Source organism: Chrysemys picta, chromosome 3 (assembly GCF_011386835.1).
Source record: "Chrysemys picta bellii isolate R12L10 chromosome 3, ASM1138683v2, whole genome shotgun sequence".
NCBI classification, from domain to species: Eukaryota; Metazoa; Chordata; order Testudines; family Emydidae; genus Chrysemys; species Chrysemys picta.
Genome location: NC_088793.1, coordinates 133996592 through 134009015, shown reverse-complemented (window position 1 = coordinate 134009015; position 12424 = coordinate 133996592). Strand labels below are relative to the sequence as shown.

Genomic DNA, 12424 nt, shown 5'->3' with positions numbered 1-12424 from the left:
GTTGGGCCCCCAGAATCACTAGTCACCTTAGAAGGGCCTGGTTTTTCAAGGGCATGTACTCAGCACTCTGAAAATCAGCTTCCTTTTAAGATGTCATGTTGCACACACAGTCACTAATCACTATGTCTGAAAAACATAACCGTCAGTAAATAAAGGATGAGAGGGAAGAGAGAGGGAGTGCTTTTAAGCAAGTCCACTTCAGTTTAATTAAATTTTCCTCCAGCTAACCATTTTACAAATTTCATCATAAATGTTGTGCGTTTCTTATGTTCCTCGTGTGTAAGAGTACAATAAATGTTTGCATTGCAAGAAGTTAATTTTAATAGGCTTTAATTTCTTAAATATGCAACCTGCTCTTGAATAGAATATTTTAAAATAATCTATTGGGTAAGTGAAGGTTACTTTTTCTGTTTAGTTATTGCATAGCATGATCTAGAATAAGCTTAGTATTGCTAGCATATAGCTTTCCTATAATCAGTAATATTTATTTACCCTACACATGGAATGGTGATACTTGGAAAATATTTGTATATACATATTTTCCCTATTTTTTTAAAGACCTAAAGCAAATGCTTAATGTCTAGCTCCCATTCCAGAAAAATTTATAGAGATGTTAAAGATGTTGTTTCTTACTAAGTGATATGTATTATAAAGAAGATTGTTATCAATTATTCTCCATGTACCGTATAGGTTGGACAATAAGTAATTGGCATAATCTGCAGCAAAGGAGATCTTTGGTTCGGTATTAGGAAAAACTTTCTAACTACAAGGGTAGTTAAGCTCTGGAATAGGCTTCCAAGAGAGGTTGTAGACTCCCCATCACTGGAGGCTTTAAGAACAGCTTGGACAAACACGTGTCAAGAATGGTCTAGGTTTACTTGGTCCTTCCTCAGTGCAGGGTGTCAGACCACTATGTAGGTGGTGTGACTTAGTGGTCAGAACAGGAATCTGGCCTAATGGCTGGGGCAAAATCAGGGAACAAGATAATGGTCGGAGTTGGAAGTCAGAACAGAACCAAAGGGCAGAGCTGGAGTCATGGTCAATAGACAAGCCAGTGGTCGGCGCCAGGAGTTCTGAAGAAGGAAGGGACTAAGGCTGTAGTGGGGGCAGGCATCAGTTGGAGCAAGGGCTGGTACAGGAAGCAGGTTTGGTGCAGCTGTGAGTATGGAACACATTGAGCAGCCACTGTGCTGCTGTTGCTGAAAGGCTTAAAGGATGATCTGATCTCTTGGCCCCTCTGTCCAGTCAGGGAGCACAGTCACTTAATGAGGGTTTGTTTGGCCCAGCCAAGCTCATTTGGTTGCCACACAACCAGGCCCAGAGCCAGCTGAGTTCCTGACACACGGGGATGGACTTGATGACTTCAAGGTCCCTACCAGACATTTCTATGAGTTTGTGAAGTACCATAATCACGTGTGTTCTTTAGTAATGAAGACCAATATCCATTAACACATGAAAGGTTGTAAGAGACTTTTAAAACAGTATTTTTAACCCCACACATAGTGGGAGGTTTATCATATGTCAATCTGCCTCTTGTTCTTTCCTTTTTCAAACAACTTGCCCTTGCCACATTGGACGCCATAGTATCTGAGGGATGTACAAAATCCAAATTAAACACACAAGGATCTCTGACTCTTTCTATTTCCAAATTTGAGCGCTTTTCATTTACTGTGGGAAAGCTACAGTAGAACAAAGTGATTGTTGAGGAAATTTGGGTCCATCATCTTAACCACCATATTTGAGAAGGAGTCTCTCCAATCCATGCACTTCTACAGGAAAAGCTTGATTGCACTGATAACGCATATCAAATGTCTCAATATAAATACATATTCATTGGTTAACTCAAGAAAGATCAGAGGTGCAGCACAGAACTCAAAGTCCATGAGGAAGAGGATCTAACATGGCTTTTTATGCTCTCCCAGTTCTGGACTTCTCTGGAGGCTAAGTGACCCACCATAATTTAGACATCCCTGTGGAGCTAAATGATGACATCCTTCTGAGACTGCCCTATAGGTTGCAATGCTGTCTGGAATCCTAGCTGCAGGACCACCTTTGATGCACCTTTCACATCTCCTTTGCCAGGGCTTTTAAGGCATTCTTAGATGGCTGCCTCACAGCTATCTTCCTCAATAACTGTGTGGGGGGAATTCTCTTGGCCACATTTGGGGGTCTAAAGAACTGTTTAAGTTGCTCTTGCCCCCTTACCTGACATACAGGGGATGGAATCGGAGTGAGAATCTCACCCTAGTTTTTATCCACTCTGTCCCCCAAATAGTACAATAAATTTACTGCAGGACTAGATGGAAGAAGTACAGCAGCCAAGCTGTTGTTCAAATACACATTTAAAATAATTGCAAAATCAATACAAGGGAATCACGTTTTGTATTTAAAAAAACTCAATAAAACCTACTACCCTAGAATTTATACCATTCTCAAATGTAGTCATTAAAAAGCTGAAAAGTTCTTGTTTAAATTTCTGAAATGCTATATTTAATCTGTAAGTCTTCAAAGCACTCATTTAAAAGTTACAGTATCTTTGGATGTGATAACCTCCCCAGAATTAAAGTGACACTTCAGCACATTACAATAAAAAAAAAGTTAAAAGACAGTTATTTAAGTTATAAAGCCAAGCACTGTTAGATAGTGCCAGTTACAAGATTACCCATGCAACCTTAACTTGGCCTCCTTGTGAATCCATCCTATGTACTAAATGAGGCAGGGTACCTGTGGGAGAAAAAATATGTGATTGTGTATTTAAAAACTGCATCATCTACATATAAATAGTATTTTCTTTCTAATTCAATGTCATACAGGCATTTTAGTAATTACTGAGTGAATAAAGGCACTCTTGCGTTTAGGTGAATAGTCAGAATATCAATTATCACTGGTGCTTTTATTTTATCTAAATCTATTCACCAATCATTGGAAACTGCTTACACAAAGTTCCATTGAAAACTATATAAACACAGCTTTAATTATATTTCACCTCTTTATTACATGATGATGAAATTGTCATGAATACATGTACATTCATATTTGCATTTCATTTAGTGAAAATCTGTTTGTTCTTGTGTATCTGCACTAAGATCCCCGTTTTTCAAAAACTCCGTTTTCAGTTGGCTTTTTTTCCCTGTAAAACATAATTTCATTTACTAGGCATTATCTTAAAACAGCTACTACAGCACCAAACTACAGCCTAGCTATTGATAAGGACTTGTTCGGGGAAATTAGTGGGGACAACGTAATGTGTTAGAAGTACAAAGTAATGCTCTGTAACTAAATATAAAACAACAAAGGCAGAAGGGAAATGAGGCTTTTTTGTTGTCAGTTTACTTATGGACAGCTGAGGCAGGCCTAAGGCCCAGATAGCTTAAAAGCCCAATCATTTGTTTTCCAGTTGCATTTTGGTACCTGATGTAAGGTCAAACTAAACAGAAATTTGTATCATAGCAATTTATAAGGTGCTGAAAAACCAGTGGCTCCAAGTCTTTCATGGCAACTGTATTAGCTTAATAGCCTAAAGGTGACTTGCAAAGGAGAAAACAGTTGAGTTTGTGCCTTATTTTTATGATCAAAGAAAACTTGAAAAGAGATGTTAAGAGGTTGGGGACATGGGCTCGGCTTAAAGGGTTTCCTCTGACTGCTTTTTTTTATTATTTTTTAACCTTAGAAATAGCAGACATAACAAATTTGGTCTATCCTGTCTCTACTGAAAGACTCATTGGTAGTCTCAAGATGTGAATTTAGAGCTCTTGCAGATCTTTACTGAAGAGGTAGCAGTGCTGAATCTTAAAGATGTCCTTTTTCCCAAGTGTTTCTTAACTATTTAAGTTAAATAGACATTAATAAAAAACAAATGGTTTTTAAATAGTTTGAATAAAAATTGCTTCACTATCCAATCAGTCTTCCAGAGTAGATAAGGCCTGAATTTCTAATGAGAAGAAAAAAAGGAATAAAAAATGTTTTTCTTAAAATAAACTTTCTAGACCACCTTCATACATCATAAAGGAACAAAAAGGGCTCCATTGCACATCACCTTGTCTGTGGCTGCCTCACATGCTGTAACCAGCAGAGGTTATGTGAGCCTGCTCATATCAAAGATTTGTGGTCCTAAAAGTTGCATTTGGAGGTGCCCATACTCCATTGCAGCTTAAATTGTTCATAACTGACTAGAAAGCAAGCACCATGGCCCATCAGAGAAGCAAGCAGTGCCAGTGCACTGGAGTCCAACAAGGAAGCTCATTAAAGAGAGGGAGAGGCTAGACTTCTACTAGTCATAAAAGCTGGAAGCATCAATACTGGTACGTGTACCAGTGTCTGGGGGAATGCTGTTGTTGATGGCATATGATAAGCCTGAAGAATGAGTTACAGTAGAAGAATAGTAAACTGAGTTTGGTGTCATCTTACTACAGAAGGTGAGGATCGATCCCACAGCATGGAATCAGGATACTGATATAGATAATGGCTCCTACCTAAGAGATGCCCCAAGAACAACTACTGGTGCCTATGGAAGATCTGATTCCTGCTAACCAGGAAGGTCATCGAAATTGAGAAAGGTTAAGAGAATGTAGTGCTGCAACTGGCTGCACCATAGTTGTCCCATGAATAGAGGCTCTGAGTTCTGTTTGAGCTCTTCACCTTCATGAGTAGAAAAATTCAGCAAGAAGGAATGCTGAAACACTTAAGTATCATATAGTATCAGCTATTACTTCGTTTCCTTTTTTTCAAAAGGAAGTAGAAAATATCCCTAACTGCCTCTGAATAATGTTATGAGATAAGCGGCAGGGTTGCTGAGAAATGTGTGTGGATCTGTTGATTTTTGGATGCAAAGGAATAAGCGGAGTGGGTGTCATAGCAATGATAGTAATTAGTCACAATCTATGACAAGGCAGATGACATAGTAATTGCAGCATTTTCCCTTGTCATTTGAAGCTTATAATTATAGTACAGCTAGCTAACAGGATTACATTCTAACTTGGGCTGTTTTAATCACCTCTGTTGTTCTGAAATGTAATGGTAAAATTCCACAGTCCTCCTGAGGCTGCCAGTTGTTTTCAGCATCACAACTATTTGATAACTTTGACAACTAGGTACTCCCTTTATCCTAAGGGGAGTAGAAAAGCATGATATGTAAAATGGGAGATTGGGCAAATACATATTTTAATACAGTAAAAAAGGGGAGGTGTTAAAGAAGCACTCGTGTTGTTAACTTTGTTAGACTTCAGTTTGACCGATGAATTCTGATTATTGTAGCCATTTCTGTGGCAGATGTAAATGAGTTTTTATGAAACAGAAGCCACAGTTTTATTGGGGAAATAGGGAAGGATTGATGCAAATCATTTGTTAGGTTCACTTGATTTTTTTTATATTGATAAAAGTAGTCCTGAGCCATGCAACATTGAACAGAAACTGCCAAGCAGCATTCAGCTTGAATATTTTAAGGTGAGCAACTGTTATTAAAGTTTAAAATCATGTCCTTTATTTAACATTTCCTGTATTTCAAATGTGATAATGACACAGTACATTACATATAGAAATAAGGCACAGCAGGGTATGCATTAGTAGGCTGTTGCAGCACACCTCTTGGGTGCTGACAGAAATATGTCCGTAACCTATAAAAGCTCACCCTGATGTGACTTAGTGCTGTTGGAGTATGACCACTAACTTTTTTGCTATTGTTGTAAATAGTCAACTGCTGTAGCTCTATAGCCGCCAGGGAGCTACTCCAACAGCCCTAATGCAGTGTAAACCTGAGGGGGGGGGGTTCCCCCCATAAAAAAAGTTATTGGGCTTGGTATGGGGAAGAAGATGGAGGTTGTAGCTTGTGACAGTCATTGAACTGAAATGTTGGCCTGTGCTGCTTCGTTGCTTGTTGTAAGTGGGTACTGTTGCATCATACTATAGTGAGTCTACAACTCACTTGTGATTCTTGTTCTGACGTTAGTAAATCTGAAGTGTTGTTTTAATATACTGTTGAAAGGTACGCCAACTCTCTGTTTCTGGAAGTGTTCCCTTTTCCTATTCATAAATTGGTTTATAAGTTAGATGTGGGGGCTATATCATGCCTTAGCCTAGGGATGGACTCAGTAATAGGTTTTTTCATCTTGAATTGCTGTGACCGTGCATATCACTGTGCTCTCAGACATCATGCCATATAAAGAACTTGTAACCAATCAACATTCTAACCCATCAGCATTCTAGAAATTGGAACTTCTGCCATCATTCCCAGTCTTCATATTCAGTCACATTGGTGTTTGTGTGGTAGGGCAGTGGAATTACATTCTTTATTTTTCTCAAAAGGTGATGGTAGAAAACTATTCTTTCCTTTCCCATCCAGTGGAAATCTGTGGGTTTTTTTAATGTTCAGATTTGTTACCTTTCATAAATTGACTGTCTATGATAGGCAGCAGACAGTTACAGAAAGATCAGTCCCCTGTGTACAGAACTCTCACTGAAGTCAATGTCAGTTCTGTGCATGCTGGGCTTGCAGGATCAGGCCCTAAATGTAATGGAGAATCGGCTTCATGGGTAAAATGTCTTCTTATTCTGCTGTTTAATAATTCAGAATGAACCCACCAAGCATCTTTAGCTAAACTTTATTTCAGCTTGTTGTGGAGGTAGGCTTAAAGATTTATTTACTATGTAATAGCTCTTTACAGTAGTGAAGTTGTTTGAGGCACATGACATAACCTTACAGAGTAATGGATTTGATGTCTGTGGAGGCAGATCTGGCTTTGAGGGTTAAATTTACACAAGTGAATTCAGGACGAGCTCAGTGAGTTGGGGAGAACTCTGCCTTGAAGATTGTGAGGTGAAGTTGAGTCTGATCAGGAGTGAGAATGGAAAAGCGGAGAGATCAGTCAAGTTGTAATCCGGGGCAACACACTCATTTCTCCTTATGCTCCAGAATGCAGTAGCATACATTCCCTCTAGGGCCATGGCCTACCCATTAGCCAGAGTAATTTGCCTACCATTCAATGAAACACAAAGTTGTACTTTGCACAGTTCCTGCAAGGGTCATTAGTAAGGGAGAGCTCATTGTGCCATCTTCTGGCTTGTCTTTCTGGAGTGTGGGCAATGATCTTGTCCTTAATATACACAGCAAGGCTCCTTGTAGAGTCTCTTTAAATTCTCCAGTGAATTTAAATGAAAATCCCATCAAAATTTGCTGAAAAGATTCTGCTATTCTCTTTGGTTATTACAATTCAGACCTGTCCGATCCCTGACCAGCTCCAGAAGAAAGTGAAAAATCATCTTTTCCTTTGTCACATCTCACCCAGTAGATATTTGAGGGAGTCTGAAAATAATAGGGAAACAGTCTCCTTCCACCTCTTTTACTTTCTTCCTTTCTCACCCATTTTATTTTCCTGTTTCTTTTTCTAAAGTATTATTCCTTTCTGCAGACCTCTTTCCCCTCAAGATTTGCTCAACTGAACTTTTTTCCTGCCCTATGTAATACTGTTTTTCCTAGCTATGTATTGCCCCAGTGATTCGTTGTTCATGTGTAATGCCTCTGCCCAACCTTCTCTCTCTCGGCATGGTTCACTTGCTACAAACTAGTTATCGTGACTTTAACATTTTGATTTCTTCAGCTAAGGAGTGGAGTCTGTAATGGGATTCCAATCATAAATATTTGGTCGGTTTTAAATTTTCTAGCAGATCACCATGTTTTAGTTAGTACAAAATTGTATGGAATAAATTGTTCCTTGATATGAAAACGGATTGGAAAGTTCATATGGAGCATGATTAAAAGCTTATTGAAGTCATTGGAAAGGTTCCCATTGATGTTATGGGCCTGATCCAAAGCCCTCTGGAGGTTTGGGCGCTTGCCAAAGGAAGCTATGCATGAGCAGGCTAGAGTTTTGAGGCTGATTACAAATTCTTTAGAGAACATAGGAAATTTAGGCACAAATTCTCCTCTCGTTTATACAGGTGCAATCATACTGAGCTCAGTCTATAATTGAAGGGAGAACTTGGCACATCGTTGTCCTTTATTTGGACACCATTATTTTAATATAGCTTGACTGACAAAAAGAGCACCTATCCGAAGCTCTGGGCACTGTCCCAATACTTAAGATACAATAATCTTTTAAAAAAACAAAAAGAAAAATTTTAATGGCTCAACTCACGTAGCAGAAATAGCCAGCCAGGCAGTCAAAGGATACAAAAATACTCCACATACTTTGTGACACAGGATGACTAGGTGCCATAGCCCTATCACAAAGGCCTGAGGAAAATAAGTGAGACTTAGGCCTTGGCTACACTTACCCGCTAGTTCAACGGCTGGAAATCGAACTTCTGGGTTCGACTTATCGCGTCTAGTCTGGACGCGATAAGTCGAACCCGGAAGTGCTCGCCGTCGACTGCGGTACTCCAGCTCGGCGAGAGGAGTACCGCGGAGTCGACGGGGGAGCCTGCCTGCCGAGTGTGGACCAAGGTAAGTTCGAACTAATTCGAACTAAGGTACTTCGAACTTCAGCTACGTTATTCACGTAGCTGAAGTTGCGTACCTTAGTTCGAATTAGGGGGGTAGTGTAGACCAAGCCTTACAATGCATCCTGAAGGCTAACAATTAATACTCATATTGGGTCTCATTCTCCAAGGCGCTGGGCATCCTTAGCTCCCATTAAAGTCCTCCAGTAAAGAAACCTGTTGAGACTTAATAGAGTAATGTTGAAGGATTTCAGCTAATGAGGAACATTTTTGCATGAAATGGAAATCAATATATTGTAATTGACCCCAGCACACAAATCAGTATGTGTTTTGTGTAGCACTGAATTGAGGAGAGTGGTACATCTGTATGGAAAAATTATAGAATTTGATAGGTATGAAACCAATAGGGCTTTATAAAAATCTCTCTACATACATTCCAATAGAGTGGCTAAAACACATAGAAAGGTTAATGTTCACAAAATTGTATAACAGGGAGGTAGATATCTGTTAAATTGTGTAGTATAGTTCAAAAACCCCTATAAGAAAGTTTTTCATTTTCTGTTAAATTTCTATCAGACTTTTCCATAAGGACAGAAAAAAATAAAACTTTTACCTGCGTATTTTGGAAGATTTGGATTTATCCCATGAATATGAAAGAATAAGTACAAATAAATGTTAAGACAATTTACTCTAAGATTCAGATGATAATTAATGCTATATTTATCACATTAATTGGTGACTTCACAAAGGGTATTAAACTCACTGTTTGCCCCTGAGGAAACAGTTAGGAAGAAACTTCATGAATCAAGACTGTTTCCTATCCCCTATGTTGGAAAACAATGTAAAAGAATGATCTGGCCTTGTAAGAGCAGGTTCAGACCTTTGGTCTAATACCTTGAAAAGTGGATACGCTGATCATCTGCTGCTTTCATAAGGGGACTTCTGATATTTTATGCTTAATGGGAATGTTTAAACAACGCTGACTATTTCAGTATCACAAGTTTAATAATGGTTATCACGTTCTTTTCTCCAATAGGTATCCAAGGCTGCAGCTGATTTATTGGCATACTGTGATGCTCATATTGGAGAAGATCCCCTTATTATACCAGTGCCTGCATCTGAAAATCCCTTCAGGGAGAAGAAATTCTTTTGTACTATCCTTTGAGTCAGTTTGTAATTAAAAATGTCCTTTGTGAAAATCCATTACTGATGGTGCATGCTTTTAGCATTAGATTTTCCCTGAGTTATCAACAATTAAACCCACAGTTACAATCTTTTTAGAAGCACAATAAATTTTTATGGTAAATAAGTGGTTTACATGCAGATTTAGGATATCCTCACTTTCCTGCCAATGCATGAGTTTAATAATTTCAGTTATCAATAAAGATTGTTTTGGTTTTTCATGAAAGAACCAAATATAATATTAAATGGTAGATATCTTTGCCAGTCATAGATTTTTCTGAGGCCAAAATCAGTCATACATATTCTTGAACCTATTTTTAATTTTCATTTTCTTAGAAAGGTGAGTAATTTATTTTCATTTGCCTTTACAAATTTATATCTAACAAAGGCAGAATGACCTCTCTTGAAGCAGAACGTCCATTACTGCTGTAATGCTGCTTGGAACGGTCAATCCTGTACAGTAAATGGTATTTATAAATGTGGATGTTTAGTGAACACTGTAGCAAATTTTACTTTAAAACTTGGTGGAATTAAGCAACATTGTGAGTCTGAAATTTCCTTTACTGAAGAAAATAAAGGAGCACACAATCTAGGGCTTGCTTTTTTCCTTTAGCTTAACTCTGCACCAAGAAGGCTTATAGAAATACAAAAAGCCATTTACCTCCCATTCTAAAATTGTAATGATATAAACTTGTAGGAAGCTTTGAGTAAATCCTTGTTCATTCTTTCAGTTTGGCTGTTCTATGGAGCACGTTATGCTGCTGCTTTTGAACAGAAATAAAGTAGGCCCTTAGCTAATACTTGCTGCTGATTGCAACATAGACTTTAAAGCCTCAAACCTGCCCTCGTGTAAGCCCTCAGTGAGGAATGTGTGAAATATAAATACTTTATTTAAAATAGATGCATCTAGAAGATGATGAGGATGATGTACTGAGCATGAGTGGTATATCTTTCACCTTAATTAAATGTTTACATTTACAGTCTGCACCCACACTGAAATAACCACTGCTGTATTGCTTATTTTTCAATATCTGATCCTATCTATACAATCCCTCCAGAACAAAATGTCAAGGCATTGGGAATGGCAAATGCAGATGTCTGTCACAGTGCCTTGAAGAATGTGCCAGAAGACTCCTATAGGTTTAGATGTTCTGTGCTGTCTTGACATGCTCGTTCATTGCATACAATGTTCTCAGTGTGTGAAAGTGTAAGGCTTCAGCCAAATCCTGTTCCCATTGAAGTCAATAGACTATCAGGGTTAGAAGAGACCGCAGGAGGTCATCTAGTCCAACCCCCTGCTCAAAGCAGGACCAATCCCCTGACAGATTTTTGTCCCAGATTCCCTAAATGGCCCCTTGAAGGATTGAACTCACAACCCTTGGTTTAGGAGGCCAATGCTCAAACCACTGCGCTATCTGTCCCCCAGTAGAAGTTTTGTCATTGACTTCATTAGGAGCTAGATTTTTTTTTGCACTGATTTTCACCTGTTTTTGTTGTTGTGGTAATAAACACTGATAAATTCCTGGGAAAAATTAAATAAAATAACAACTGAAAATGAAAGGCCCTATATATCAGATACCTTATTATAAGTGGAACAAAAAATTGTTTTCTGAAAACTTTAAAAAAAAATCATTGTGTTTCTTCTTGCTTAATAAGGTCTTTTAGGGAATCCTTTCTACATAGTAAATGATGTTGTAACTTTGATAAGGCTGTTCTGATCACCATGGTAACATGTTCACTTGTCCTTCCTCAGTGTATACAGTTTTAATAGAATAGAGTGAGGGGAATGTAGGCCACACAGCTGTATTCTCAAAGGTTTTGTATGAGTTTGCATTTGTGGCTCATTAACACAATCTCATCTAGCATTTTAATATTGCAACAGCTTATTTAGAATTCTTGTTTTCTATTTCAGATTACTTCTAATGTCTGCAAATTAAAGAGCCACATCAAATACACTTGCGCATCAGGGTTTAAAAAAGCTGTGTTTACAAAAATCAAGTCTGTTCATTGGTAAACTTATTTTGAAATGAAAACAACTCATTGTTTTGTGCATGATGGTCTGCACTCTGAAACACTGATGGAATTAGTCTTAAATGTCTGTTCTTGTTTTCTAATAACCCACTAGCATGTTTATAACAACTTTCATCCTCTTGAACAAAGATAAGTCCAAAACTCAGCCAAATCAAGATAATTAATTTTATACCTCCTGAGACTCTTCTGTGCTTACAGTAAAAAGGGGGTAAATATGTAATCCATACTTGGCGTATTGTATGTATATAATATATCTGAGGAGAATATACCATGTGACTCTAATTTTATTTGGAAATGGGATACCCTTCTCCCATTTTTACAGACTGTTCATGTTCTGTTTAACGTGTGTGTGTGTGTGTGTGTGTGTGTGTGTGTGTGTGTGTGTGTGTGTGTGTGTGTGTGTACACGTACACCATGGGCAAATAGTGCCTAATTAGAAGGACCTGGTAGTACAATGTAGTGGTAACAGTTCTAGATCACTTAAGAATTGCCTTTATTCAAGGGTTAATAACAAAATATACCTTTATGGCTCTCCATAATTAAGGGTGGAACTAACTTTCCGTTTATGCATGTTTGGGCCATGTGACACCTCTAACATTTTCAAGAATGGCCTCTTTCAGCCACAGATTTTGCCCATATCCCTACTGGATTTTTTATTATTACTTTACCACAGTTACGATGATTTGCATCAGCTGCTTTGAGAGATGGAATTTAGTTTTATGTTTGGAAATTTCTTCCTACACTACTTAAGTTTTTTGACCATCTTAGCTCCAAAAAC

The 12424-nt window shown here is 38.2% G+C and overlaps 1 protein-coding gene across 3 annotated transcripts in view; it reads left to right on the top strand.

Moving 5' to 3' along the window:
- The window catches only part of GNG4 (G protein subunit gamma 4), a 41455-nt gene extending 29880 nt beyond the window's left edge, over nucleotides 1-11575 (top strand). For 2 of the 3 annotated variants that reach the window (XM_042848370.2, XM_042848371.2), the window contains one exon: nucleotides 9470-9636. In XM_042848370.2, the coding sequence (XP_042704304.1) occupies nucleotides 9470-9598 (129 nt within the window). In that variant the 3' untranslated portion in view covers nucleotides 9599-9636. Of the gene's footprint in view, nucleotides 1-9469; nucleotides 9637-11527 lie in introns of those variants that run through there. The other variant, XM_005291191.4, reaches the window with a different exon arrangement.
- Nucleotides 11576-12424: the final 849 nt, after the last annotated feature.